General features: G+C 38.5%; 1 protein-coding gene across 1 annotated transcript; it reads left to right on the forward strand.

Moving 5' to 3' along the window:
• Positions 1-359: 359 nt before the first annotated feature.
• Positions 360-25,664, forward strand: tmem198aa (transmembrane protein 198aa). Its single transcript, XM_082175531.1, has 5 exons — positions 360-688; positions 18,335-18,620; positions 20,291-20,866; positions 23,484-23,731; positions 23,876-25,664. Exons 2-5 carry the CDS (start codon positions 18,452-18,454, stop codon positions 24,026-24,028), a joined length of 1,146 nt encoding a protein of 381 aa, XP_082031657.1. The 5' UTR covers positions 360-688; positions 18,335-18,451; the 3' UTR covers positions 24,029-25,664.
• Positions 25,665-26,583: the final 919 nt, after the last annotated feature.

The following is a 26,583-nucleotide window of genomic DNA, read 5'->3' on the forward strand; positions in this document are numbered from 1 at the left end:
ATACTCGCTTCAGGATGTGACGTTGGCAGAACATCAGTTGCAACAGAGGAAACAGAAACTTTTGACAATTGACAACCCCAAACTGCAAATAGCATTTTTTTTATTATTTTTTTTTTTTGCCTTTTCAGCTTGTTGTCACAACAGTTGTTTACATTATGATAAAGTTCTGTGTTTGCATTTGCATTGCTACAGTGACATTGTTTACAATAACATTTCACACACCCAAAATGTATAGTAGATCATAAAAAAAAAACAACCTAATAAACTGAATGGGGTGCACAATACTTTGTCTTAATTCACTGAGGGCCCCTTTGTGCTCCGACCTCCCCCACTCTTAAGCGAATGGTACACTCCAAAAAGACACGAAGCATGTGAATCAAAATGAAAACACTGAGTGCCATCAGATATACACTAGAAAGAAAGGAAATCCGGAGGGATACTAAAAAGGCAGGTTTGTCATGATCCCGAATCAGTTTCAAAGCATCTGGACTTGTTTAAACAAATTATGTGAACCAGTTCCATACTGTAGGCTTAACATCATGACACACCAGTTGTCTTACTAGATCACAAACCGGATTCTGAATGCTTCGGAATGAGAAAAACCTTCGCCACAAAGGATGCTAAAACTGAGTTATCCGCGCTTTGTGTAAGCAATTAAACCCATTGATCTCGAGCTGTCACAATAACGGTAAGTTTTCTGTTATTTTTCCCCATCTACGTCCTTTGTTATTCATATTTTGCGCTGTTGTTGTAATCAAGTTTGCGAACCTTAATATATCGTTAAAAAATAATAATAATTCAAGTTTTTTTTTTTCAAGAGTATTGCTGGTAATGCTAAACATTGTAGCCTATGTTGGAGGGTTTGTCCAGTCCTTTGTCCACAATGCGTTTGAATACGGTGGGCAGAATTACGTTGTTAAAATGCAGTGCAAGAGATAAATGCTTTTAAGAATATTTTCTCAAAGATGTTTTCTGCCATTTTCATCTGTACGCGATAAAAAGGGGGAAAAAATTGGCAGCGGAGTCGTTGCCGTTGAGCCATTGTTCAGTCCATTGTGTGTGTTCTTTTGTTTCTCGCGCTGTATATACATTATCCCATATGGTGTTGTTTTTCTCCTATAGTGTACATAACAGCTGAGTACTGTGTCATGGGAGCAGCAACAAGCTGCAATCACATATGCTCTGCTTTAGTGCTTGGTTGTGGAGAAACGTTTTTCACAAACACTTATTAATGTATCCGCCGTGAAAACAAGCGGGATTAATCACGTTCGATAGCTATGGAACAAGTCACGTGTGTCTCACGACAGAACTCGCTTATTGTTTTGTTATGGCGGCACTGTACAATGATTCTGTACCCACACTTACCAGTAAAATATTTCTAGATAGACAATTCACAATACGTTAAACTGGAGGGGATTATACAACTTTAATATGTCAGACAGTGCTTGCATTGTTGATATGACTTTCAGAAAAGGCTTTTGGTTTAGACACTTCAGTGTGTAGGGTTGAAAACCTTCAAGCCTTCTTACCTTTTTTTCCCCCCAGTTCTAATCTATTTCTGCTTATTTCAACAATATTTAGATGGGAAAATATTTAAATAAGAGCACATGTATTGAAACAATTTGCATCCTCTTGGTATTAGATTGCTTTCCATCTCTACACAAATAAACAAATAAAACAAAGAAGATTACTGAAGTAGGCTATACATACGTTTTACAAGAAAATACTATTTCATTGTTTTTACTGCAAAATGTCATGCTTAATTCAATGTGTTACTTACGATACCTTACGATACGATATACTTTATTGTCCTCTTAGGGAAATTTTTCTTGGGCTTAGTGTATGCTGCATTTTCAAATCACACAATAAATAAATCACATACGTCTCACATAAACAGTCCAAACAGGGGAGCAAAAAATATGGGTCATATTGCATAGCTAAAAAGGACACTATTATTGTACAAATAATTGCTGCATAAACCATAAAACCAGCAATAAATAACAATAACCAACAGTAAATAAGAATAAATGTTAAATAATCAGTGCTAACCAGAGACAATCATAGACCTTTGTCCTTGCCATTTAAGATTCTAATGGAGGCAGGCACAAAAGAGTTTTTAAACCAGTTCAGTTGAGTCGACATATGGGCACTCTGTACCTTCTTCCTGAATGCAGAAGCACATACTCAGGATGTAGGATGTGAGAAGGATCAGCCAGTATCCTGTTTGTCTTTCAACTCCACTATTTTAATCGCTGTCTGGCCAATGTAAGAAAGTCTGTTTTTTAATTGTATAGAGAGGTTACCATTCCAAGCTTGGATCCCGTACTCTCCAGAACAGTCATTTTTTTTTGAGTCTCCTCTTGTTGTTTCTTTGTAATTTGTGAAATTTACTAGCAATTTCTAAATGAAAATTGTTTCTAAGTCCATCACCATTTTATTTTGCAGTGAATGTAAATGAGTGTTATGTAACTTTTTTGGGGCAGATTTTTTGGGGAGAATGGGAGAAGAAATGTCCTCATTTGTTCAAGGATTCCCAATACAATTATATAAATGTTCAGACGTGAAGCACAGCTGTGTGAAACAATGCACAAAAAGAGAGGTTAACATAATGGGTGGGGTGGAAAAAGAGCGAAGAGAGTGAAGTTGTATGAAAGCCAAGTGCTGTTTTCCGTAATGATGACTATTATGTAATAATAGATGGATGGATGAAGCAGCAGTGGCCCTCAGAGATCCATGTCTAATTGAGTCAGGCTGCTGCACACCAAACATGTTTGCATTTGATTTGAGGGAAGAGTGTAAGACTAAGTTCAAAAGAGAGATAGTGATGCAAAGAATTAATAGATTTTGGTACGGCGGAAAGAAGAACCCATGATGGTAGGGGAAGATTGGGGGAAACAGAAAAAGACATGTACAAAGGTGAGTGGGAGAGCAAGAGGAAGTCGATGATAAGTCCATTAATCCATTTCACTGCTGTTCTGCAAAGCTGTTATAGTTTCTCCATGCAACAACACTTTAGATGTTTTGAAGCTAGATAAATTATCATAAAATCAATTTCAATCAACAAGACTAAGTATTCAATTCTAAAACATTTTAAATAATTTTCAGAAAAATGCTTCTGAAAAATGACTTTCATGATGCAGAGAATTAACTTTTGCTACACTCTTCAAAACAAAGGTTCCAAAAGGGGGTGTTTCACATCGATGCCATAGTAGAACACCCATTTTTGGTTCTCCAAAGAACCTTTAAGCGAACAGTTCTTAAAAAGAAAATGTTCTCTCTCTGTGAGGAAAACATTTTAAACATCTAAAGAACCCTTTTTCCAGGATAAAGAACCTTTAGTGCAATGGAAAGGTTCCACGGATGTTAAAGGTTCTTCATGGAACCATCAATGCCAATAAATAACCTTCATTTATAGAGTGTATACTTAAGACATTTTCATGCAGCTTGTCTGTAATCCTTTTGTCCTGTAATTACATTCACTGTCTCTTTTGTTCGAGCTGTTCTTGCACCGATCATCGCTTTCCATTCTTATCTCCTATTTGTCTCCGATCCATTTTTCTACCTTCTGCAAGCAACATGTCTTTGTGCGTGGGAAAGAATACTGGCAGATTGTAATTGTCTCATAGGCACATCACTCATCTTTTATACATCCTTGGCTTTTAAAAGGCTTTGAATGCATCTATAAGTGTGTGCTCCATATGATACATTAGAGCAGATGTTTGGTGAGTCATGTAGTGATATAAGAGCAGGCAAAATACTCCCCTGTGCATATTATACATCTTTCTACTGATCCTCTGCCATGCTATGAGATTTATGGTTTAAATTAGTGCAACACCCTGTGTTATTTGCTGTGGATGTGTGAGATGAGTGACTATCTTTGTTTGGCTTCACAATGTTCTCAAGTGAAAAAAAAAAGGACAAAAAAGATTTTTGAATGAGCTAGTGAGCTTGAACTGGAGTAATTTGATAATTTTATCCCGCCTTTCATCAATTCCCTTCAGATGCATTTATGATGCATAATTTTTCTGAAAACTTCATTTTTCAGTTGGAGTTAAATTCAAAGCTTAATGGGTCAGCAGATGGTTAAGCAACAGATTACGGTTAAGCTAATGTTTGCTTGTAGACTCTGGTGTTGATTTGTAGTCGTCATGTTGGACTTGGCCGAGCAAGAACACTTTAATCTGGGAAAAGCCTATTTAGATCTTCGTCTCTCATCCCCAGATAAAATCACCAGTGGTTTTGGTTTCCAAGGAATCAGTTCAGAGAAGAGAAATGTGCATTTATATGTTGAAGATGTTGCTGGATTTGGCTTTGGTGTTGGTTGAACCAGTTGTAATAAAGGCTAGAATAAAATAGTGACAAAAGAGGCTAATTCCTCTTCCATTGTATCATTAAAGTCAGCATGAAATGGATTGTGATGTATGGGCTTCTTGAACAAGAAAAAATATAGGGCATGATATGATTTGATTTTGTCCATCGGCAATTGATCATTGTGGTTTGCGATCTCATTTGATTGACAGGAAAGGAAATTACTTAGATGAAAGATTATTATGACACATTAATTTAACCCTGTTAAGCCTGGCATATTAAATAATCTCAGAATGCTTTTTTTTTTAAATGGAAAAGTTTATTGAACCTTTAGCCCAATTTGATTTCATGAGTATTTGTATGTATTTTTTTTAACATAAAAGTGTGGTTATACCACGTGTACATTTACTTACGTTCCCATAGACACTGAAACGTACAATACTGATGTATTGACAGCGCTAAAACGTAAATTATTTCCGTGTGAACTGTACAGGTGTACATGTACAAATCCTTATTTATGAATATTGAAATCGTGGCATTAAAGAGAGAGTTCACCCCAAAATAAAAATGTTGAGAGAAAAAATACTATGGAAGTCAACGGCTACCGTCAACTATCTGGCTACCGTCAACCAGTGGTGTAGTCTACGTGATACGCAGGTATACGGCGTATACCCACTAGAAAAGGTCAAGGATTTCCGTATACCCACTTAAAAAAGCGTGAGGATACGTAACAACTTCGTTTTGTGTCAGAACTTTCACTTTCATTCATAAATTCACCCCGTCTGTGTTTGCAAAGCGACACGGATCGAATCGCGGAATCCAGTCACAAATGGAGCTTGCTAAGCAGAACGTCACGGAATTTGGCTATTTTTGAATGAATAAATCAAAAGTAGGGCTGTACAATGAATCAAATCTCGGTATAGACTAGTGTCTGTGAATATTAAAGTTAAAAGAGACTGCAATTGTTCTACGTGTCTCTGGGAATGAGCGCTCAATGTGTGCTCCACCACACACACACACACACACACACACACACACACACACACTGAAGTACGCGTGATCACGCTCGTGGTGTTTTCAGCGTTTCACTGTATTGAGACATGAATGATGTAGGCTACAGCTACACATGTGCACTTCATCACAGAGCTGCTATGAGAGTCACTCACTTCACGAGAATTTCACCATTTCATTTGATAAAACTATCGTCATTCATTCGTATCATATACACACAGAAACTGTAATGTCTTTACGACAACCTGTCATAATAAAAGTTCGGTATAACTTGAAGAAATTATAACAGAAATATATTACTATTGCACAGTAGAGTATACTTCAAGTAGGCCTAATAATAATAATCGTTTATTAAAACACACAGAAACTCAAATGTCTACAACCCACCAAAATAAAAGTTCGGTCTAACTCAAAGAAATTAGAAGGAAATTGCACAGTAAAATGAATTTTAAAATAATAATAATAATAATAAAATCTATTAAAACGTTATTTTAAGGGAATATCACACAAGTTTTCATACATGTTTTAATTTAAACAGTAAACTTGCCCAAACAATAACACCATTTTTATTCAAAAACACCATTTCTAAAAGTAAATTTGTATTTGTGCCTATAATGTTTTAAAAAAATGTTTTATATATTTTTTTTTAAATTGTCAGCTGATAAAACCTGTGCTTCAGGGACCATATTCATATAACATCTAAGGCTAAATGTAGCTCTTAACTGGCTGAGTTAGATGGTGATTAACACTAAACAGTATAAAATCAGTCCAGTCTCCCCAGCTGTAAATGTCATTGGCTGTTAAAGTCTTGTGTTGCTTGGGGGGGGGTGGGGGGGGGGTGTATTACAGTATACTCACTACAAAAAAATAGACTACACCACTGCCGTCAACTATCTGGTTACCAACACTTTTCAAAATATCTTCTTTTGTGTTAAGCAAAAGACAGAAAGTCATAAAGGGTTGGAACAACATGAGGGTGAGTCAATGATGACATCATTTTCATTTTTGGGTGAAAGGGCGTTTTCACAGTGTAATGCTGTGACTGACAATAGAACCATAAAATGCACCAAAATCGCAATATAAATAATATTATATAATTCTGTTGGTACCGCTTTTGACATTTTTGCAATGAATTATTGTGATTACACTTGTTTATCTGTTATGTTTTTCTTCATATACATATTTTTTAAATTTGAAAATTGATTTGAGATTTGCTCAAAGGGGAAAAAACACCTCATTTTTATTCAGATTTTTATGCTAATTTCTGATACTTATGGCGCTTTTCCACTGCATGGTACGGCTCGGTTCGCCTCGGTACGGTTCGACTCGGCACGGAATGGTTCGGCTCGCTTCGCTTTTCCACTGCGTGGTACGACTCGGCTCGGCTCGGTACGGCACGGTTCGGTTCGCTTTAGCTCGGTTGCTTTTCCACTGCAGTTAGTACCGCTTCAAAGTGGGTGGGACTGATCGTTATAGTTGCCGTCTCTACTGCCATGACATCATCATATATAATGCGAATTTTTCATTCCGTGTTTCCCCATCCGCTCCTCGGCAACCAACGAGAGGAACGTCTGCACCTCGTCCACTGACCACGATTCAGCCATTTCTTTTTTTTAAGTTTATACTATTTTTTTGAAGCAAATACTTTTAAAACAGGCGCTACAGCGTTGGCTGTTGTCTACTGGCTATTTAAATCTAGCGGGTTTAGTGTCTCGTGTTGTAAATACAGTAGGCTTGTTTGAGATGAGCAAAATCTGCGCAGAACCGATCACCGGTGATCAGCGCGAGATGCATGCCGGTTAGAAATGTGTCCGAGTGCGGTCCGCCTGGCTCTGATGTCATGCTGACGTATGTCAAAAATCTCTCGCGAGCGCAAGGCGCACGTGTCGGATTCTGCAGTCAAGCGCAGTTGCTCTCCACTGACTGCGCTGATCAAAAGCACGATGGGAAACGACCATAGACTGTAAAAAATAGGAAACGACTTGCTGACGACACAGCACATTGGTTTAAACAACTGTGATGTATTGTTCTCTTTTAAAATGTTTGATTTTAAAACTCTAATATCATGTTTTATGTGTATATGTTATGTGTGAATATTCCCAAACTATCTCTTTGGGTTATGCTATTAAATTTTTATTTAAAAAAAATAATAAATAAAAACACATATGTCTGTATTAAAGAAAAAATCATTGATAAACATGTATTTGGAATGGAATTAAATAACAAGTACTTTGGGTGTCTTGTTCATTTTATTTATTTTCATATAAAAGCAACAGAACTTGAATTACATCCAGTTTATTAGCAACACTGTGCACGAGCGTGAATCCCGCGATATCCATCTTTGATCTCGCAGGTGTCAGATCCACTACGAGAAGAGAGATCTGTCCGGCTTGCCTGCGCTTTTTTCACTCCTCCTCTCACTGCAGCCGCCTACTCTCGCATACATTTCAGGCGAGGCAAGGCGCATCTCAAACAAGCCTAATGACGCTGGTAGTGATGATTCTGTCTGACCAATCAGTGATCTGCAGTGTTTCCACGTCACATTTTAGTATCGGTACGGTACGCTTGGAACCTCAACAGAGGTGGTACCATTTAAAGCGAGCCGTACCGTACCGTACCGTACCATGCAGTGGAAATGCGTCATAAGTGAGCCGTACTGAACCGAGCCGTACCGTACCATGCAGTGGAAAAGCACCAAAGCGTGCCGTACCGAACCGAGCCGTACCGTACCATGCAGTGGAAAAGCGCCATTACAGTATATGGCCAAAAAGAAAGAGGATAGCTTGTAATGTAAATCAATGAATTGTTTTTAACAGTAAAAAATGTATGGATAATTAAGGAAACCTAAGTCGCATCAGTCCAGTAAGTGTTCATCAAAATATTACAAACTATATTAAAGTTGTTCAATGAAAGTCAGTAAAGACCACGACCTGAAGGGAGCTGTTTTTCGAATTATCCTAAAAGGCCTTTTACTTGCTAAAAAGTATATAAGATAAGGAAGTTTTGATCATATTGATATAATGTAGAGGCCTTAAAAATGTGCGTATCAAATAGTAGGCTTTATGATGTTGGAAAAATAATGATGTGCACAGATAAATCATTTATAACGAACACTGCAATTTTAATTTCTACATTTAATTTTCCCCATTGATTTCTTCTAATTCTTCTATAATACCCATCTGTGACAATTTTAGCCTCAGAAGCTCAGAGGTTTTTATAAGCGGGATTTGGCAAAAAGAATGTGATTTTAACACACAAACAGGGCTGTTCTTATCATGCGCAGCAGAACCTTTTTATTTCTGCTTAGTATATATTTTTTTGAAGGTTTTTTTGGGGGGGCTGCAAGGGTGAATGATGCACTTAATGTATTTCCTCCATATAGCTCTCATTAAATTGTTCTTTTTTTTCTCTAAAGTTCCTGCTTTCTTTTCTATTTATTCCTATTTTCTAGATTTTTTTACATGGCGGATAGCACACTCTCTTCCCTCAGGCTTGCCTTTACTCTATCCACTTCTGCTCCAGTGGACTGTCAGAGACTCTGTTCAGAGCCAAGCCAAGAATAGCTCAATAGATGCTCTGTATCATCCCGAAGAGCAGCCTGGGAAAATCACCAAAGCATTTGATTTGGACACAAAGTCAGTGGCAGAGGTCACCCAGCCCTTTTGAAAGCTCGTTTTGTTTGTATGTGTGTGTGCATAAGAATATGCTTGCCCCACATGTGTATTAGGACAAATGTAATGTGAAGCCACGGCTCCGGCGTAATTACGTTATGTGCTCACTTCATTTGTTTGCTCAGATTTACATGCTAACGACCGATTGTGCCCAAAGCCCATTGATTACAGATCCACCCACAGCACAATCAAGAGCAATCACTGGAAAAGGGACCCCTAAATGAAACAATGAAAATAATGAACAACAGATGATGATGAATTGGCAGAGCAGAAGTGTGAAATACCACTGCTGCTTTTTTTCTTCTTTTGACTTTTCTTGCTATGTACTCTTTGAAGTCCCTAGCTTTTATCACAAACCTAAGAAACCCTTTGTCTTGTCAGTGAAAGGGGCCTCCTTGACTGTGTGCCAAGAGCATAGAGTGCTATACTATCCCCAAGCTGAAGCTACAGTATACATGTATATATATTGCCTTTAGAGTTCAGTATATATATATATATATTTTTTTTTTTTATGTTGGATTGGTGTGTGTTCCACGCTTCCACTCTATGGCATTTCGAACAGTACAAGGCTGGTGTGTACTTGTGTAATTGAGTAGGCCAGTTATAATCTGAAGTCAGTTGCATTGGCTCTAAGGTGGTGATTATGTTGCTAATGATGATTGCACTCATAATCACACGCTCATAATCAGTTTGACACACACACACACACACACACACACACACACACACACACACACACACACACACACACACACACACACACACACACACACACACACACACAATGGAGTCTTAAAGGAATAATTCACCAAAAAAATGTACTTTGATAATTATTCACACACCCTGTTATTGTTCCAAACCAGTTCACCAACGCGAATAATCGCCAGATTACAGTGCGTCGCTGCTCAGACATTCCATGACCTGACAAACGCTGATTTAACATGCTCAATCGGCAGAAGGCAGGCGGCGAAAAAATCCGATGAAGTGTCTGTTGATGCAGTATACTGTAAATTTGCCTTTAGAGTTCATAGTGACCATGTGCCCCCCAAAAACACAGAGAAAAGCACCATTAAAGGGATAGTTCACACAAAAATGAAAATTCTATCATCCTTTACACTCATGTCATTCCAAACCACAAATTAAAATATTTTTAGTGACATCTGAGAGATTTCTGTCCCTCCATTCAAAGTCCATTTCACCAAAACTTTGATGCTTCAAACTTCATAAAGACATGTGAAACAAGTGTTTTTTATCCAAGTCTTCTGGAGAGACACGATTAATTTACTCTTCAGAAAACTTGGAGCTCAATGCAAGTGGATTTCTTCTTCGATCTCTTTATGAACTTTTTGAGGCGTCACTGTTTTGGTGCAATGGACTTTCATTGGAGGGACCAAATTCTTTTAGGTTTAATTTAAAAAATCGTATTTGTGTTTCGAAGATGAATGAAAGTCTTTTGGGTTTGAAACAAATAAGGGTGAGTAAATGATCCTTTAACGATATGTCACAGAATCTGTGCAGTCTGTATTTATTGCATGTAAATGGTAGTCATGATGTTCATAGAGTTGACTGGCTGCTGTGTTTGAATCCATCTCTGACTCAGAATGGTAACACACAGTGGGGCCAGCTGTAGGGTTAGTCATTGTTTAGAGCCGAGTCAGCCGAGAGCCAGGAGACAAAAATGAAGAATGCCAGACTGAAAGACACACACATTGGTTTGCACATGACCATGTACACATTGCATACAAACACCCATCACATTGCTAACATCATTCAGGTCACCAGAAGGAGAAAGCCGGTCCAGTGCTAATGGAATTTAGAGCAGAAGCTCTCAACAAGATTAACGAGGTTTAGCAGGCCATCGCCTTGTCCGCTGAATCACTCAGTCCAACCGCACACACATAGACTCTTACTCCCTTTTCTCTCTCTTTCACACACACAAACGCACATACCCTTCTCTCTCAAATATACGTCCGTTCTCTTTATCTCACACTGACACACGCCATCACCCTTCCTCTCTTGCACGCTCTCCCACCCCTCCGTTCAGCCTCTCACATTTCTCTACACAACTGTCTGTCCCTTTCACCTGGCAACCATTGCTAGGGAGACCTCCACAATGGTGACTGCACCGGGATAAGAAATGGACTATTTAGTAGGATGCTACTTTATCTCCATTGCCCAAAGCTCTCAGCTGGCATCTGCTCTCTCGCTGTCGTTCCAGACGTAAGTGGTTGTTCAGGGAGCAGGAGCTGTACATTTTACCTGTCAGATGCCACCTTCCACACCTGCAAGTGCTCTGCAGGGAGCAAATGAATGGGATGTTGTTATTCAGAGTTTAGTGTAGTTGTGTGGAAGGATTATTGAGGCTTCTTTCTACAGCTCTTGGACGTGTTTCAGTCATAGTGGGATTCAAATAAATGTATATGTGAGCGATATCTAGGCCAACACAGAATATGCTCTCCCAGAACAAGTTTAAACAACCTTCATTCACGAAGTTCTACACATTTCTCGCCCCTTGATTTATGAAATAGTTTGGCTAATTTCATTATGTTTTCAGCTACCATTAAGAGCTAGCACTCTCAGACCTTTTTCAAACATTTTGGCGTGTTTCCATTCTGTAGATTTTCCCTAAAATCAGCACAGAAAATGTGATTAGAATTGACCTTAGACTCACTTGAAAGAGGCCATATAATGCAAAGGTCAACACAACTTACTAATGAATTCAGTAACACTTGAATACATCAACAACGTCTGCTTGTTGTTCAGCAACTTGGCCACTTGTCATCTTGAAGTAATAAGGAAGAAGAAGGATAGATCCAGTTATGTCTAAATACATAAGATTTTATTGTTCCAGTTAGAACATAAAATATCTAATGATAAAAGTATCCTTCCAGTGGATTCCAGTCTAAAGAAATAATGGCTGATGTTTATTTTTAGCGAGATTCTTGGTGATTTCAGTCCAACACAGTTTAGCACAGATTATTTTGTGATCCTCCTGTCACAGCTTAATGTTTTGTAAAGAGGCTGTTATAGAGTCAGAAAGGGTCAACTATGTATACTGAATCTGACAGCAAACCCACAATGCTCTTCGCTGCATTCATTTCACATGCAAATAGGAGTCCTACAGGTTTACCTGAAAATGAAAATCATTAATTTGCCTTTGTCGTTCTGCCGAAGAAAAAAAGAAAAGGAACAAAAAGGTATTTTAAATGTTTCATACAAAGTGATCATTTTGCTTCAGAAGACTTGGAATGTGCAAGTCAATGAATTATACTTTTTTCAGTTTGTTGACTTTCATAATATGGACAAAAACAGCTGAAACATTCTTAAACATATATTATTTGGTGTTCCACTTAGGAAATGAATTCATAAAAGTTTGGAAAGACAAGAGTATAAATGATGAAATGTCATGTAAATGATGACAGAATTTTCAAAGAAGTTTGAGAAAAGTGTATATTTAAAGGGATTACACTTGGGTTCACCCAAAAATGAAAATGCTGTTATTAATTACTCACCCTCATGTTGTTCCAAACCCATTAGACTTCTGAGAGCTTTCTGTCCCTTCATTGACAGCTACGCAACTGACACGTTGACGCTTCAAAAAGTTCATAAACAGATTGTAAAACAAATCCATATGAATTGATTGGCTTAGTCTAAAATTTTCTGAAGAAACACAATCGTTTTATATGATAAACAGATTTAATTTAAGCTTTTATTCACATATAAACATTCATCAACTCACATATCAGTTGTGGTAAGCGGATGTGTGCATGTTCGCTTGACGTGAGAACCACTGAGGTTCATTCTCGTGTTACGCAGCACGTTTGAGCTTCCACAAGAACCAGTGAGGTTCATTCTTGTGTTACGCAGCACGTTTGAGCTTCCGCAAGAACCAATGAGGTTCATTCTTGTGTTACGCAGCACGTTTGAACTTCTGTAAGAACCAATGAGGTTCATTCTCGTGTTACGCAGCACGTTTGAGCTTCCGCAAGAACCAATGAGGTACATTCTTGTGTTACGCAGTACGTTTGAGCTTCCGCAAGAACCAATGAGGTTCATTCTTGTGTTACGCAGTACGTTTGAGCTTCCGCAAGAACCAATGAGGTACATTCTTGTGTTACGCAGTACGTTTGAGCTTCCGCAAGAACCAATGAGGTTCATTCTTGTGTTACATAGCACGTTTGAGCTTCCGCAAGAACCAATGAGGTTCATTCTCATGTTACGCAACACGTTTGAGCTTCTGCAAGAACCAATGAGGTTCATTCTTGTGTTACGCAGCATGTTTGAGCTTCTGTAAGAACCAATGAGGTTCATTCTTGTGTTACATAGCACGTTTGAGCTTCCGCAAGAACCAATGAGGTTCATTCTCATGTTACGCAACACGTTTGAGCTTCCGCAAGAACCAATGAGGTTCATTCTTGTGTTACGCAGCATGTTTGAGCTTCTGTAAGAACCAATGAGGTTCATTCTTTTGTTACATAGCACGTTTGAGCTTCCGCAAGAACCAATGAGGTTCATTCTCATGTTACGCAACACGTTTGAGCTTCCGCAAGAACCAATGAGGTTCATTCTTGTGTTACGCAGCACGTTTGAGCTTCCACAAGAACCAGTGAGGTTCATTCTTGTGTTACGCAGCACGTTTGAGCTTCCGCAAGAACCAATGAGGTTCATTCTTGTGTTACGCAGCACGTTTGAACTTCTGTAAGAACCAATGAGGTTCATTCTCGTGTTACGCAGCACGTTTGAGCTTCCGCAAGAACCAATGAGGTACATTCTTGTGTTACGCAGTACGTTTGAGCTTCCGCAAGAACCAATGAGGTTCATTCTTGTGTTACGCAGTACGTTTGAGCTTCCGCAAGAACCAATGAGGTACATTCTTGTGTTACGCAGTACGTTTGAGCTTCCGCAAGAACCAATGAGGTTCATTCTTGTGTTACATAGCACGTTTGAGCTTCCGCAAGAACCAATGAGGTTCATTCTCATGTTACGCAACACGTTTGAGCTTCTGCAAGAACCAATGAGGTTCATTCTTGTGTTACGCAGCATGTTTGAGCTTCTGTAAGAACCAATGAGGTTCATTCTTGTGTTACATAGCACGTTTGAGCTTCCGCAAGAACCAATGAGGTTCATTCTCATGTTACGCAACACGTTTGAGCTTCCGCAAGAACCAATGAGGTTCATTCTTGTGTTACGCAGCACGTTTGAGCTTCCCTAAGAACCAATGAGGTTCATTCTCATGTTACGCAACACGTTTGAGCTTCCGCAAGAACCAATGAGGTTCATTCTTGTGTTACACAGCACGTTTGAGCTTCTGTAAGAACCAAAGAGGTTCATTCTTGTGTTACACAGCACGTTTGAGCTTCTGTAAGAACCAATGAGGTTCATTCTTGTGTTACACAGCACGTTTGAGCTTCTGTAAGAACCAATGAGGTTCATTCTTGTGTTACACAGCACGTTTGAGCTTCCGCAAGAACTATCCCTTTTAGTGAGAGAGTAGCTGTTTTAAAAAAGGGATTGTTCTTATGATTTAGCTCATTTTGTTTTCAGCTCATGTAATAAACAATTGGGTTTTTTTCCAGCTGGATTAGTGTTTACCTTATTCTGTCATCTGTGAATCTTGGCCTATGTGCATACTGGCATGATGCCTTTTCAGGATTACCCTTTACCTATAGTGGACCTAGATGCTGACACGTGTGTGTCTGTTTCTAGCAGATCTGGGCTTTTCACATTCTGGTTTTTATCCCAAGTCGTTCATTGTGCTCTCAAGCAAGGCCGTTAGTTTCAGAGACAGTCTCTATAGGCTGTACTCAAGCCCATCATATTGTCTGTTATTGTTCAGTTGGGCAACTGTTTACATTGATCTGCCATTTTCCATCTAATGAGCAGGGCACATACAGTACATACCGCGTGCATAATATATACACAGGTCGAGCTGACATTCTCTCTGCGGGCCTTTTGGCGGTCTGTGTAAAATATTCATGTGAAGTCGCAAGCTCAATAGAGCCTTTTGTTCTACATCATGACTGACATCTACACCTGAGGCAGACAACGTCTCGTTGCCCATGATCTGAAGTGCAATGGGACGTACCGAAGGTACCATCAGAAGGTAGACAAAGAACAACAGAGATTTGAGCTTTTTTAGTGATTTGAAAGAGGTTGAAGACAGCTTCTTTTCTTCAGAGACTGTTTGTGTTGAATAATGCTCTTTGCATGAAGATGGAGTAATACCTGAAAGTGTTTTTCTCAGGCTGTTCCAGTGGTGAAATTTCACGTAAAGTTATCCTTTTCTGTCTCTCCATCCAAGTGATGAATTTTTCGCCTGAGTGCTGAGAGTTGTTGTGGAGTGTTGGTCCAGATCGATTTCTTTTTCCTTGTTGTAACACAAGCCTGTCTGAACTGTGCTGCAAGTTTACCCATGCATGGATGAAGGCAAACATGGCTTAATAAAATGATCTCTCTCTCGCTCTCTCTCTCTTATCGTCTATATCTATTCCCCCTTGTTTCTCATTTTCCCTGCTGGAAAATCCAGTTTAAGCTGATAGTTTTGAACTAGTAGCTGTTTCTTGGTGATCCAAGCTGGTTATTAACTGGTCCAGGTCAGCCATTAGTTGGTCAAAGCTAGTCAATGGCTGGTTGACCAGTCTGCATGTTTCAAAAACCAGCTGGTAGCTGGGTACATCCAAACTGTTCAACTACTGAAAGAATAAAAGTGCTAGGAAAAAAATTTTACTCAGACATTCTTAAACAGCATGTTTTCAAGCAAAGGCTACACACAACTCTTTGTGGATTTAATTCGAAAATCGCAAGTAAAGTTTACTTTGTTTCAAGTAAATTATGCTCAAACTTTGTAAAATTTTCTAAAGTAATGCTTATAAAAACACTACAATTTCAATGCTAATATTATCTCATTTAAAATACTGAGTAATGTTTACTTTTTAAGTTTTTTTTTTTTTTTTTATGACTACAATTAATTTGTGAAGCATTACCGTGAAGTATATATTGTGTTAAAAAAAATATCTGAACATAAGCCAATAATATTGACAGACATCATTTTACATAATTTTTTTTTAATGTATTAACAATTCACTAAGGTATGAATAAAATAAATAAAATCATCCAATCTTCTGTCCACAATTCTTTTACTCTGCGAAAGCAAAAGAACAGCGTTAGATCAAGTAACATTACCATCACACATACAGTACAGCTTGGACCAGTTTGGACCAGCAGAAACCAGCTAGTGGTTCCCAATCACAGATATCAGCTTAAGCTGGTTTTGTTTTGGTCTTCTGATCACTTTTCCTTGATATTTCTCTCTTTTTCTTCCTATATCTTCCCAAGTGGGCCAAGTTGTTATTTGCACGTCTTAGGTGCTAAAGGGGAGGGGTTTCCTTAAGGGGAGAGAGAATTCACCAGCACTGGGAAACTGTAAGGTAGGCTTAAACATTGATTGGTTCTCAGGCTGTTGCCATGGTGGCAGGTCGCTCTCCCTCATCTCAGCCAACTGGTGTATAACTTGTAGCATCCCAGAATTACACTGTTGTTATGACAACAGACAGGAAGTGAGGTATTGTTATCCCAGTTATATAAAAGCTTTGTTTTCTATAGCATGTCTTGCACTAAACGACATGAATTTGCACTGGAGAATATCTCATAACACAAAAGTTATCTTGCGTGTAGTAAACGACTTGCAATAATAATCTCTAGCTTTATTGCCGAAACTGCCGATATGAGGTTACCTCTAGCATTCTGTCACAGTCAGAGTTGAATATGCGTCAGGATGTAAATAAACAGGACTGGTGTTGCTGGAAATGGTGCTTTTACATTTACATTAAAGGGTTAGTTCACCCAAAAATGAAAATTCTGTCAGTAATTACTCATCCTCATGTTGTTCCAACCCCGTAAGACTTTCATTCATCTTCAGAACACAAATTAAGATATTTTTGATATTTTGAGTAGTTACTGACAGAATTTTCATTTTTGGGTGAACTAACCCTTTAATGTATTAAAAGCACTGCCTGACTTTTCAGTTCAGCTTTTTAGTCACTGATGAAAATAATGTCAACGTCGTTCATTAATGAAGCTTATTTGTTTCTGACAGATCTAAAGTAAATGCCAAAGGGCAAGTTTAAGTGTATGTCAAATATCTGCAAGATTTTTGTTTGAATTTGACTAATGAATACCCCAGAGTCTAAGTCAAAGATATGTGTAGTGGCATAATAATTTTTGTCTTCCCTGCATTCAACAGATTTTTAAGTTGGAAAATGTAATTTCAAGCCACCATCAAAGCACGACTAGAGAGAGATTAGACATGTTTCTGAAAGTTGTGGAGAGGTTATGCCTGTATCAATATTAAATTCAGTTAAAATGTATACTTTTATTCATTGCATTCCAGTAGGGTTTGTTGCAGTTTGGGATTGCAATATATTTGCCTGATGTCTGAATCAAAAAGGTTGCCTGAAATGCAGAGGGAACCAACATAAATTTAGCTTGTGATTCAGACTTCAGCAATTAAATTACCATCCCAAAAGGCACTAAACCCTACTGGAATCCTATAAAAAATAAATTGATATAATATATTGCCTCACTTCTGAATCGTAGAGGGAATCTACATTACATTAAATTAAATGAGGCAGTTTCCCCCTTCAACCATATTGTAGCAATGGACCATGAATGGTGTAATGGAGACTTTTGTTGTAGTAAAAAAAAATTAAAGCAAGCAAACTCTCTCATTGACAAAGAGATGTAGTCGGTTGTGTTAGGATGTTTAATGTAAAATTAAGAGTTCTGTGGAAAATATAATTAATATTTTGTAAAACGTTAATATTTTGTTCTGTCCTTTGGGCTTGTGTTACGTACTCACCATACTTCTTTGAAGTACACACTAGCAAATTAAATTGTTGTCAACTAAAGCAGCGCATACATCCACTGAGATAATATAAAGCACTCTTTAGTTTTAGATTAGAATTATAATACTTTTTCCCCCTCACTGATTATGTGTACTGAGGCAGTTTGAAAAAGCTTTTGAGGGCTCTTTTGTGCCAGTGTGTTGAAGCTAGAGGTTATTTATCCATAGAAATTTTCAGTTTTTAAAATGTCAGGCAATTCCAATGTATCTTTGAATGAGTGAAAAGAGTCTATACGACTAAATGCTGTGAAAATATGACTTGACGCAATAATTGAATGGATTGAGACAGCTGCCTGGCATTGGACTGTCTGATGTTGTTGTCACAAAGAGAATGTTTAAATTTGATCTGGCTATGCCATGTTTATTTTGACAGGTAAAGTCAAACTGTCTCTGACTCTCACGAGTTAATATCTGCACATCTTCTTTTTATCTCTTTGAACAGGCAAATTGCTGTGGATGGGAACCTTCTCTGCACCCTCTACCTTCCACATGACCCCACTTTCCCTGTTTCCTCGGCTCCCGTAAAGATACCTTACACTCTCTAACACACACTGATAGGATGACGTCCACTGCCCAGTTTCTGGCCTTTAAGCTCTCCCCACCCTCTCAAGATGGGAGTCCAGAGCGTCTGTTCAACTGCGATGAGGACATTGAACGGCGCTATGAGGTGGTCCCGTCTGTCGTCTGCTCCATGTGTTGCCTCTTTGGCATCATCTACTGCTTCTTCGGTAGGTTGCAAAGGATGAATTAACTGATTATATTTAGAAGATCGCAGACAGTAGATCAGACTGGTTTGGAGAAACGCAGGTTTACGTAAGAAGTATTGCTCAGAACGAGCCCAGATTCTGGCATGACCTGAATGCATGGGTATGTTTTTGTCTCGTTATCACAAACATCGTTTCAGCTGTGGTTGTTATAGCCAAATTGAATTCACATAATAACCATCTGAATGTGACAACCAGACAAGGGTGACAAATCTATGTCCTTCTCTATTAGATAAGCTTTATCACTTTCACTTGACTGTGAAATTTGCTTTCACTGCCTATTACTTGCTGAGAGAGAGAGAGAGAGAGGATCGAGGACATCTTAGCTGTGACGAACAGTAGCATATAGACTCTCCTCTCTCTGTGGCATTCAGGCCCCAATGTGACTTAAAATGTTAAAACATGTTATGTATTATTCTTGCCCTTCTGCTGCCAATTTGGGCCATTATCGACAGTTTTTAATTGCATCATTTGAAAGCAGATAACCTCTCAGTGAAAAGCACAATGCTTTTTGAAAGGCTCCTGTCGATTTAAAAGCTAATTTTTTTACAGTAACTGTAGCAACGGAATGGACATTAATGGCACAGAGCATCAAACATCTTTACTCAGTGCAATTCTGGTGATCCCACTTAAATGTTTCAGAATAAAATGTTTATGCCTGGGATTTGAAGTAGACCTGTTTCAGGAATGATTGACTGCATCTCTAAAAAATAGGTCCAGCGACCAACAACGGTCTTGTTTTGTATCTCGTTGAATATATAGGCGATATGGCCAAAAACGTTTCTCAAAATATTTTTTCCCCCATATCATTCATCACAATATTCATTTTAAACCAATAATGGGCAATGAAATGGATTCCACAAGTACAAACTCAACAGAATAAGCTATCTTTTAATGTAATCTATGATATCTTTTCTTTTTTTGTTTTGTTTTATTATTTAATACAAATATATCATCAACAATTATTTATAATTAAATTAATTCATTAAACTTGAACAATTTAATTCATCTTTTAAAATCTATTCAAATGAAAGTATAACAATTAATTTTCAACAAAGTAAGATGCTGCACAAAATGACTGAAAACAAGGATGAAAAAATTACTTCTTAAAAGATTTAATAATAATAAAACTAATATTACAGTAAATTACATAAAGCACTTTTTAATATACAATAATAATATACTAATTGCATACAATAGTTATATATTATATTTCATATAATCATACTTTTGTTGTTTAGACTTTCTCAGTTCCAGTGTGCATTTGATTATAGCCTTTCTCAAATCAAATAGTACAAATTAGCTTTCCAGAGCTTTCTTAACCTGTAACATAGACTTTATGGTAAGAAATGGACGTGTACTTTGACGTGCAAGCCGAAAACTGACTGACTTAGTTTCGTGTTGATTTCTGCTGTGTGATGGGCTGTTTGAATTATCCATTTTGAGTAAAAATGTCCACAGATTATCATTGTTATCAACATATATTTTATTGCGATGCTGTTATGAGATTGTTTTTCCAAGCCCTAATATATACTACTATTCTTATTGATTATCTGATAATAATATTATGTTCTCTTCCAAAACTATCTCTTCCTTTCCCACCTGCTCCTCCCCTATCCTTCCCTCTCTTGTAGGGTACCGCTGCTTCAAGGCCGTAATGTTCCTCACGGGTCTAATGTTTGGTTCCATCGTCATCTTCATGCTCTGCTATAAGGAGAGGGTCATGGATACTCAACTAAGTGTGGAGGCCAGTGTTGGCATCGGCCTGGGCATTGGCACGTTATGCGGTTTGGTCACTATGCTGGTCCGCAGCGTGGGGCTTTTCATGGTTGGACTTCTCCTGGGTTTACTGGTCGCCCTCGCCTCTCTGGTGGTTCTGGAGGAGTTTTACCACCCGAGGACAGTGTGGCTTCCCCTGGGTGTGCTGCTGGGTTCGGGCATGCTGTTTGCTGTGCTCACTTTGCAGTGGCAGCGCTGTTTCACCACCATCTCCACCGCCGTCTTCGGATCAGCTGTGGTGACTGTGACTGTGGATTATTTTGTCGAGCTCTTCGCTTTGACACGGTATATCTATGAGAGGGTGAAGGTGGATCCAGCTCGCCCCGTGTGTTGGTTCACGTGGGTGGTCATGGGAGTCTGGCCTGTGCTGGCGCTGCTGGGTGTTCTTATTCAGTGGAAGGTCACGGCTGAAGGATATTCACACACAGAAGGTAAGTCTGGCAAGCATGTGGCAAATATAGTGAAAGGGACAAAACTGTGGCTTAAGCCAAAATTATACTTGTCTTGTCCACTTTCTGCTCCGGCTCATGGACAGTTCATGTGACCTAAATGACGTCATCAGCACAGATTTTTGTGTGCGCACTGACAACAGGGCATGTGCAAATTTCTCAAAAAAAATGTGTTCACTAGGTAGTGGATACACTTTAAAAACGTCCATTCGCACTCATGGTCGATGGATTATACTTTGAATAGCTTGTGTGGTCAACTGTGCAGTAGACGCAGAGAAACGCAGAAAATGTCTAATAAACCTGCTGCTTTGTTTTAGGTTAATCAACTAAATGACAACTCACTTCTCTTTATAAAGACCCATTTAGATTTAATTTATAGAGTGATGAATATGCAGTGTTATTTCACATTTGATTACTTGATTAAAATTCTGTACCTAAAAACATCTGTTATACCTACCTGTAAAACCTAAAAACACAGTTTAATTGATAATGTTTTAAATTTACATTAATTAGGCTAGTAGTTTTTATAGTATCAAAATTGTAATAGAGAATTGTAATATATCACTGGTATCTAAACATTTGAACCGCTGACCCAATCCTTGCTGTTTATATGCGCTGTGCTAGTAAATGAAAGATAAAATATGATAGAGCAATAGAATGAACTGCAGTAACAGAAAGTCATACAATACATTTTAGCAGTCTTAATTAAGCATGAAAATAACTGAAGTAAATATATATATATTTGCTAAGCAATTTAAGCAAACTAATATGATTCATATTATTTTGGTTTCTCTACTCTATATATATAAAAAGAAAATACAGGTATCTTTATCGACAAGTACCAGAAATGAAAGTATCGGTATTGGACTCGTTGTGGAAAAAGTGGTATCGATGCATCCCTAGTAGTGTCTGTTCTCAAACTGAACAAAACTATTTTTAGTACTTTGAACAATCAAAACGACAGTGGGGGAAAGTGATTTAACCGGTGTTGCGGCTGAACACCGGTAACACCGGCAACACCAACTATCGCAGCAAGCCTAGATTGAAGCTTAACTCTGCAGGATAGTGACAGTATCCCTTCAGGATCAAGATTGGACACCCTTGGTGTGACAGTGACATTACCATTAGTTCCTATAAAGAAAGAGTTCACTCAAAAATGTATATTCTGTCATTATTTTCTCAGTCTCATGTCGTTTCATACTAAGTTTGTTTTTATCTTTCTTTAGTGGAACAATTAGAAAAGTTCCAACTGTTTTTAAAATATATATATATATTATGAAATTCAGTGGGGTCCAAAACTTTCAAGCTCCAAAAGAAGTGAATAGAGGTTTCAATTTCGATCTGTGCGTCAGAAAACTTGGAATATACCAGTCGAGTCATATGGATTAATTTCATGCTACCTTTACACAGTATGCCCTTTTTGAATCTTGAAAGTTGTGGAGATTGATTTTCATAATATGAACAGAAGAATCCGAAGCATTCAAAATATCTTATTTTATGTTCTGCAGCAGAAAGAAAGCCACGTGAGTTTGGAACTACATGAGGGGGAGTAAATGATGAAAGAATTGAGATGTTTGAGTGATCTATCCCTTTAAGAGGATGTCCCTACATGGACTTCATTAAAACAAGGTGTCTTTCTGAAATCCCCCCTTTTGTATCCTGGGAGTTTAGGGGTTATGAGGTTTTTGGTGGTTATCTATTTATGGATGTCCTAGTTAATTACTTCCAGTGGTAGTGATCCTGTGGAGATCAGACTGGCTTAGCTGTGCCCTCCATACAGGCTCCCATAGAGTCTCAGAGTGACTCAATGGGAAGGCCTGACCTGAAATCCATGAATGGGGGCTTTTAAACTGCTTCATCACTGTCTTGTAGAAAGCAACGTCTTTAGCACTGCATGAGGGTACGCATGAAATTTCCAAGGGTAGAAGTCACACTCTCTATGACTGATGAGACCACACAGAATTGTGTGTAGTTAGGGAAGTAAGATATCGCCAGACATCGACAGGACCTTGAATATTTCTCTATTAAAAGTACATATACTTTACTTTTCCTTGTCAGTGCAAGGCTAAACAAAACGTTATGCTGAGATTCTGAATTAAAGTGCACACTGGGAAAACAGACAGTGAACTGCGCTGGGGTGGTTGCCATGGTTACAAGCTGGGCCCTTGTTTGGTGGAATGGGGGAGGGGGCCGTGATGAGGAAGGGGCAGAAGAATAGAGACGAGAGTGGGAGGAGTGTTTTCTGAGGGGGAGAGCGAAAGAGAAGGATCATTACATGAATTCCCTGACAGATGGGCCACGAAGCTGTTGAGGCACAACAGAGTGACTGAATGGGCAGAAATAATCCGTCTGTTTTTAATAATGACAGAGAACAGAATGTCGATTTAGCCCTGTGCAGAGCAGAATGTGTCAAAACACTCAACGGTTTGTTTATCAGCTTGGCTTTGGACCACTGTTTGAGAAACCCAGCCAGTACACACAGCATAGTGTCTTTAGAGCGTAGAATAACGCCTCTGTTTCGCAGTTGTGAGCTGATGTACTAAAGCCATATAAGACCATTTCTCCCACACCTAATTCCTTCCTTTTCTTCTTCCCAAAGTCTTCATCAATCACCAGCAGAGACGAGTGCAGTTAATGCGAATTCGTCAAAAGGAAGTGAGAAAGGAGTGCGGAAAGAAAAAGAAGAAAAAGCCACAGAAACAGCCGCCGCAGCAACAGAAGTACCACCACCCCCCTCAGACCATCCCTCATCCCCCCAACCCTCCACCCAAACTCCAGCATCCAGAGCCCACCCACCGCCGGAAACCCAACACCATTCGCCGCTTCGATGGAGATGTGCTTTCTCCGGTAAGCGTTTGTCTCTCTCGCCACAAATCCATCTGCCAGTTCACATTATCTTGAAACCAGATCTGCAGAACCTGACATATGAATCTCTATGCTTATCTTTTCAATTCATCAGAGATTGGTTACATGTTCGCTCTTCTCTTTTAGAGTTACATCCAGAACTTCCGCGACAGACGTACGGAGAGGAGGGTCTACTCTCATGGCAAGTTTATGGGCGGCTCACATGTTGTAGATTTGAACTATGACTATGGCTCCCAAGTGCCCCTAACAGCCCATACAGGCCCCGCAGTGAGAGGATGATCTTCTACTGGAACACAAATTGCACAGAACAAACCATTCCGAGATCTTTGCGGCCGGATCAAATCTAGAGCATGTGGTTACCTCAGCCGTCACAATGGCTGACGGGATTTTCATACCCAAATGGATTTGCTGTATTCCCGTGATTTTTTTCAATTAAAATGCCAGAAAAGTTGCAGCAAATGGATCGTTTACCTACAAAACAATGTAGGGCTCTGTTCTATTGCAATTAACTCCATTTTATATTGCTGAAGATGGTTGTGGTATGTGTGTCTGCTCCTCCGAGGCTCTTCTTCCCATAATTAGGCTGCAGTTTCCCTCCGTCCGAGAAGAATGGTCTCATTACCACAGCAGCCATTTCTAAAGAGATCCATTACGGGACCAAATACAGCCTTGGCTTTTAAGCAACTAAACTGTCATAAAACATGCACGGCATCTACTAGACAATACTATTCGTATATCCAGTTGACAGATTTCGGTTAATAAACTTCCTGTTTATTTCTGACCTTTTAAAAATGTTTCAGATAACATTATGTTTACAGTACGGGCAGGGACGTGTTTATCTCTTTATAACTGTTTCAAATGGCTTTATCTGCTCTGTGTCAGGGCCTACACAAATTCTGTCAAACTGTGTATGGTGAACACAATCTCTGTTCAATCTGAGCCGATTGCACAAGCATATACTGAAATGTTTTGTGCATTTATCGTTAGCCAATGCATGTGGGGAAAGTGCCACCATTGCTCTTGATATACGTTTTTCAACATGTTATATCCATTTAAGGCTTAGTTAAAAGTGTCTAGAGACTATTTTGTTTGCTCCCAGTTAAATCTCAGGGGCTGTGGCATCGAGAGGAGCCCCAACGATGAAACTGTGAACACTTTTGTGGGTTTTGTGTGGATGATTTAAAAGTGTCCTTGTCTACTATGAGAGAGTTTTGAAAGGGATTAATGAAAGATGCCTAAGAAGGCTGGAAGAGATTTACAATGGTGGACTTCTCAGAAAAAGATTGTGTATTTCTGAGAGTGTATGAAGAGGAGAGATATAGACAGAGTGTGTGTATATGCAGAGGGTGGTGTATGTGCGTGAAAGCATTTGTCAAACTGTGAGTCTGAGAGTAAAGTCTTAATTTCTGATTTACTTTCTTATTTGGATGCAGGGTGATTTCACACTCAGTTTCCCCTCTATGTTTATCAGGGCTGTGGGAGCAATGAAGAGTCAAAGTCTAATCTTTTTTTTCTCACTCTGAAGTAGTGAAAGGGCTCAAAGGCTTAAATTCCTCTCTGTTTACTGTGTCTTTTAAAGTGACAGCTTGGCTCTCTTGTAAATATTGTACATTGTCTGAGTGTATATATGCTTACATCCGATTCTGTATTATTGCTAGTGCTTTGATTAATTTTCTTTTTTCTTTCTAATCAGTGGTTACATCTGTGTGCTGAAGAATTGTCTTTTTGAATTGTCCCATTGATAGTCATTTGTAATAATTTATTTCTAATTTATTAGATGAAGACTTCCAGTGGAGCTCTGTATGTAATTAAATTGATGTTGACCATTATTATGATTATTCCTAAGCATGTGTTTGTACAGTACTGATAACCATAAATGTTGTGCTCCTGAAGTCAAGTACATGTGTGTGTGTCCATTTTTCTCTTAACACACTGCTGTTTTTTAGTAAAAAAAAAAAAAAAGAAGATGGCAGATAGATGACAAAGAACACAGATGCCTTTGAGGCATAGGGTGAAACATATTAAATTGTGTGAACTAGTTTCTGGCGGGTATGCGGCAGCAATAAAGACAAAACATGCTCAAGTAGCTCTGTGATGCAAAACACAATTTTCCATTTTTGAAATAAATGCATATCCCTGCCGGGGTAGAATTCATTTACACAGATGAAAATGAAAAAGCACTTTAAAATGGATTACTGTTGTCATCCTAATATTTTAGTTGCAAATTGATGGAAAAAGCTACAGAGGTGATTTCATCTGTCTGGTCTCATTTAATCTGAGAATGTCTCGAATTGCAGTTTTTCCAAGACACAGAAATACACATTCACATCTTATCAGCTTTCGGACAGTTTTAACTAGTAAATTATTTAAACATGACATTTAAATATCTGCAAAGGCTACATTCATCTTTTAGACGGTAAAATGGCAGTCTGGTTTATGTTGACTGAGTCTCAGACAGAGAGGCTGAGCTGGTAACGCTTCTCTTTCATTTATGACTGCGTGCTCAGAATACATGCTTTCTGTGGTGGTCTAGATTCTCTTGATTAGAAGACACTATCTGTAGCTAGTTTTGCTGTGATTATATGCTCCCAATTATAGCCCATTTTGTACTTTTGAGGTCTCTGTGTGACATTTTTTGTCAAAGAATCTTCAATCCATTGACTAACAATACTAACAACCATTTTTTAAACCGGAGATAAGAAAAGACTGCGTACATGTTCATGTCTACATATTTGTGGTCCTTTGTGCAATAGTACACAACCAAACTTAAATTTAATTAGATTGTTTATATATATATATATATATATACTATTGTTATATATCTCCATATAAAT

Source organism: Leuciscus leuciscus (genome assembly GCF_965113295.1).
Source record: "Leuciscus leuciscus genome assembly, chromosome: 7".
NCBI lineage: Eukaryota > Metazoa > Chordata > Actinopteri > Cypriniformes > Leuciscidae > Leuciscus > Leuciscus leuciscus.

Excerpts from the sequence above, each read along its gene's own strand:
- tmem198aa (XM_082175531.1), top strand. The coding sequence starts at position 18,452 with ATGACGTCCACTGCCCAGTTTCTGGCCTTTAAGCTCTCCCCACCCTCT. Across the intron at positions 18,621-20,290 it reads CATCATCTACTGCTTCTTCG|GGTACCGCTGCTTCAAGGCC; the intron begins GTAGGTTGCAAA and ends CCTCTCTTGTAG. Across the intron at positions 20,867-23,483 it reads AGGATATTCACACACAGAAG|TCTTCATCAATCACCAGCAG; the intron begins GTAAGTCTGGCA and ends TTCTTCCCAAAG.